The following is a 4,511-nucleotide window of genomic DNA, read 5'->3' on the forward strand; positions in this document are numbered from 1 at the left end:
GCCCCTCCCCCTCTCCTCTTAAACCAAAAGAAATAGATATCAAGTCCATTGCAAAATCTGTATATCAGGTATGTACATGGTGTGTATGACAGAAATCATAATTGTAATTTTGATGTTGCCTCTCTTCTTGTGACCTTTAATAGGCAATGAAAATAATATATATGTATCATTTTTCTATTCATCTTCAGACGGCATTGGACACGTGCACCAGCTGCAATGATAATGAGACTTGTATACCTGAAGTACCCGGATGTAAAATTGATGGTAAGTCTTTTGACAGTTTTAATAAAAGTCTAGCATATTTTGGATTTTTTTTACTTCAGGAAACACATGTATGTATACATCCTTGTCAAGATATTTCAATATTTTATAGAATTATTGTAGGAAATGGATAACCAAATAAATAAACTTGTAACAAATGGTTAAACTAGCTATAAATAAAAAAGAAATTGCAGAGTGAACCCTAATTCAGAATTCGCAGTAAGTCAGTTACACCCAGGGAAAGTGCTCCCTGCGTAGGTTATGCACTTTATTTGAAATAAATCTTTTCAGTATTTAAAAAGTTATCCACGTAATACATGTATCGGGTCTAATTTCCACCATGTGTTGGAGCAATAAGTACCTCCAGACGCTTGCAGAAATCATGATTACAAAATAGAAACAAATATCGCATTTTACGCCGATGTTTACATCTTTTATTTGTTATCGTTTAAAATCGGTATAAACAGACAAATAAGGCGTCTTAAAGTGCATTTCGCCGGGTGAAAAGGTGACATTTAAGCATTGAATCATTCAAGCGCCTTGTCTGATATATACCGGAATATACCGGAATACGGCATTTAGTGTGGTGCTCCAACTCTTTTTTTTTTTTTAGTCACACTCGTGAGATAAGTAATCAAGTTACAGATTTGTTACAGTGTTATATTTGTTAACAAAGACCGCTACATTTTTTATATTCTTAAGGATGTGGCTCTCCAGTAGTTTCAAGCGGTACTGTTGTTGTCGGAAATGATTTTAAAGTTGAAGCTAGATTAAAGTACGCATGCGCTACAGGATATAGTAACAACGGAAGTAGTTTGATCACGTGTGAAAGCAATGGCCAATGGTCTTCACTTGATGCTTGCACGCAAGGTATGGATATTCTGTTCTTATATATCATTGTTTTTCATTCATAAACAATCCATTTATGTTCCTGGAAAAATCAAAGATAGACAAATGATTTTTTGGACAAGAGAGATCTACACCTAAAATGAATATGAATGTAAAAAGATAATACTTATAAGTTAGCTCTCACCATTTCAGAAAATTAATGTCAATGCTTTTTTCTTGAGAAAACAGTTATCTTTTTACTCTTCCCGAATTGCAACATAATAAAATGGGGCATTTTAATTGATATATCGATTGTCTATATAGATAAGAATTAATTCATAATAGGTGAAATTATTGTTTTTATATTTGCAGATGCCAGTCAATGCCCCCTGACAACAAATTACCAAACGACTAAACTGAGTGATCACACGAATTTCAAATACTGGTAATTACTGTTGCTTGCTCTTCAGAAAGAGTATTATTAGTTCTCATGAATATTTAAGACTTTATTCATTTTAGATATAAATAAGTGCTGGTATACATACTATTAGCAGAGTTATGATAATAGCTCTTATAAATGATAATCAATGCGTGGAATTATTTTATGTTACTCAGTGTATGTAATAGAGGATATTTATTTGTTTTGTAATATTGAAATATATTCCTTGAGATACCAGATGCAATATTTTAGAATATGATAGCTGGTGTACACGAATGTAATATATTTCAACCTTACACGCAAAACAAATAAATTTTCTTTTTATTTCATGCTTTTTAAGTGATTTTAAGTATTTTTTGCTGATTTTGCTGCGTAACTTCGTGCATTCTCCCATATGTCACCACATCATGATGTCGAATCATCAATTTTGAAATATAGTACTGTTAAACTTTATCTAATTTTGTTACATTTTTACATGATGTATATATGATGACATTCACAATTTTCCTAAAAAAGCAAAATTTACGCATTTTTTTTACATCTTTTTTAGTTTACCTCCATTAAGTTATAATATTCTTTTCATACGCATTCAGATATAACCCGGCTACAGTGAAAATTATATTTTATAAATTTCACTAGTGGTTTATCAGAATATAATCATCTTATATATTACAGTAAAACACTGGAAAGCACGAAATAAACTTTGATATCTTATACAATGCTGGTAATATCATTCAATTACATGTATATGAGCGCTGGTAATTACTTTTATGAGCACAGATTAGTACTGAATATTATTTTTGAAAATTTGAACAGGTGCTTGTTGTTATTTTAAAAGCGCACATTTGTGCTTTGTATACTGGTATATGCTGTTAAGTGTTGAATGCTGAATAAGCTTGTTTAATGGATTATAAGAGCGATTGTCAGTGCTAGTAAACTTTTATTGAGTATGTATGTGCTGGCAGAATATCTGTCATTGATGCAACTTATTTTATTTACGATCACATTTCAAAAGTAACCTTTAATGTAATATAACGGATTTTAAAAGGAACATATGTTTATAAAGATGGTAGCGGGTTGAACTTTGTAGATATAATATTTGTTGTAAATAAATATAAGACGTTCTAGATAAATTACGTTACGTTTTACTTTTACATTCTTTGATAACAAACAGGTTGGTCCGGGGTAACAGTTTATATACCCAGGCAGAGGGAGCAGCACTGTGCCAAACATGTCAGGGCAAACTTGTTGAGATCCTCACTACTGCCAAGTTGACATTTCTTAGATATATCCTCACCATGCAAGGTAACTCATGATATTCTATAAAGATGATAACTCCAAAGGAGTCGAAAAGATGAGAAAACTCTTTTCTTAAAGGCCCATTATGCCTCAGAAATAATTTTGTTAACATTTTTCAAAAGTTTTATTTTTATATTTAAGTGCCCTGTTACAGTTTCCAAAATGTTTTGTTTGTTTGTTTGTTTGATTTTACGCCTTTTCCCAACAGTATTTCAGTCATATAGGCGGGTAAGTTTCCTAACCATCGTTCCTGGAGATTTACATCAGTACTAGACTACCTTCCTCGTGCTAAACTACCATAGCTTCTCCCGGGGATCGAACCCACGCCAGAGAGGTAACTGAATTAGAAGTCATCGATTCCAAAATGTAACATACTGACCGATTACCTGAAACATCTGTCACTACTTTTGTATTATTAAGGTTATATTGAGGTAGTATTTTTATGGAAGTCAAAATACTGCTTTGTTTATATTTTCTACTTTTATAACAAATAATTTCATATTCAGAGCTACTTTCTTTAAGTGACAAGCATCTTAAATATATATGAGTATACAGATGGTCAGCATATGAAAATATAGTCATTAAAACGTGGCATTTTTTAAAGAAATGATCAACTTTACTTGACCTGTTATATGAGAACGTAGCTTCCAATAATACACAGTTTACTCGTTCTTTTATTCAAATCAGACATATTCAGTAACAATATCGTAAATTTCAATAAATTTCTGTAATTAAAATAATTATTTTACTCAAGGATGAGTAGGGTATATATATCTTTAGATAAAAATATTTATTTTTCTACGTCATAGCTGAAGATATTGATTATTGGGTCGACGGATCGAACGCAGGTGCCGCCAACTTCAGCTCGCACGACTCCTGGACCACGGCATCGGGGGCAATTATACCATTCGATATCGGTCTATGGGCGCCGGGGAAACCCGACTTATTAGATGTTCAACACTGCATCAGATTAAGACCCTCCTCGGGCTACTATTTCGACAACAAGGCCTGTGGTGTATTGTATAGAGTTATTTGTGAACAATAATATTAGAGTTTTATGTGAACGAGAAGAGTTAGCAAACTTTTGATTCCGAAAAGCAAACTTACTAAAATCACCGAAAGTGTATTTGTTTTTGTAATTGTTATATTTCTACCCCGTGATTTAAGCAGTGAAGACTTTTCCGAAATGATTTAACACGGAGAAAAGGTGAAATTTAATTGGCAATAAAAGGATGCCTACCTGACGTGATCAGGTAGTTTTTTCTCATAGCCTTTATAAATATTTCATTATAATTCTGTAGGGATAAAGTTTAGAGCCATATAATTCTGGTTTTAAAGTTTGACACACTCGAATAAAATTTAGGAAGAAAGACAGTATTCATCATTTGAATTGTGAAACTGCGTGTTTGAACAATCATAAATATACACGGATAAGATACTGATATTTTTCTTCCAAAAACTAATATTTATGTGGGTTATTCACGAAAATTAGCTGGTACTACACTTGAGTCTATAAACAATAAAGTTGCTACATAGACCTATAATTTTATTGACGTTTTGTCCCAGGCAGATCGCAACGTCAACATACATGGTATAGATACATATATAAGGGGGGTATTGTTACAGTCTTGTTGGCAAATGACGTTGCGGTTGCTCGTCTACAAACTTTACCTTTATCATAACT

General features: G+C 32.5%; 1 protein-coding gene across 1 annotated transcript; it reads left to right on the top strand.

Moving 5' to 3' along the window:
- Positions 1 to 230: 230 nt before the first annotated feature.
- LOC132723555 (uncharacterized) lies at positions 231 to 4,044 on the top strand (the record flags this gene model as incomplete). The annotated part of the gene is given in 5 exon segments (XM_060708291.1): positions 231 to 264; positions 964 to 1,131; positions 1,462 to 1,534; positions 2,703 to 2,833; positions 3,637 to 4,044. Coding segments are annotated over 5 exon segments (642 nt in total), but the record flags the coding sequence as incomplete, so codon positions are not given.
- Between the last annotated feature and the right edge of the window lie 467 nt (positions 4,045 to 4,511).

The sequence above is a fragment of the Ruditapes philippinarum genome, unplaced genomic scaffold, assembly GCF_026571515.1.
Source record: "Ruditapes philippinarum isolate M1 unplaced genomic scaffold, ASM2657151v2 ctg4643_1_1_1_1, whole genome shotgun sequence".
Taxonomy (NCBI): domain Eukaryota; kingdom Metazoa; phylum Mollusca; class Bivalvia; order Venerida; family Veneridae; genus Ruditapes; species Ruditapes philippinarum.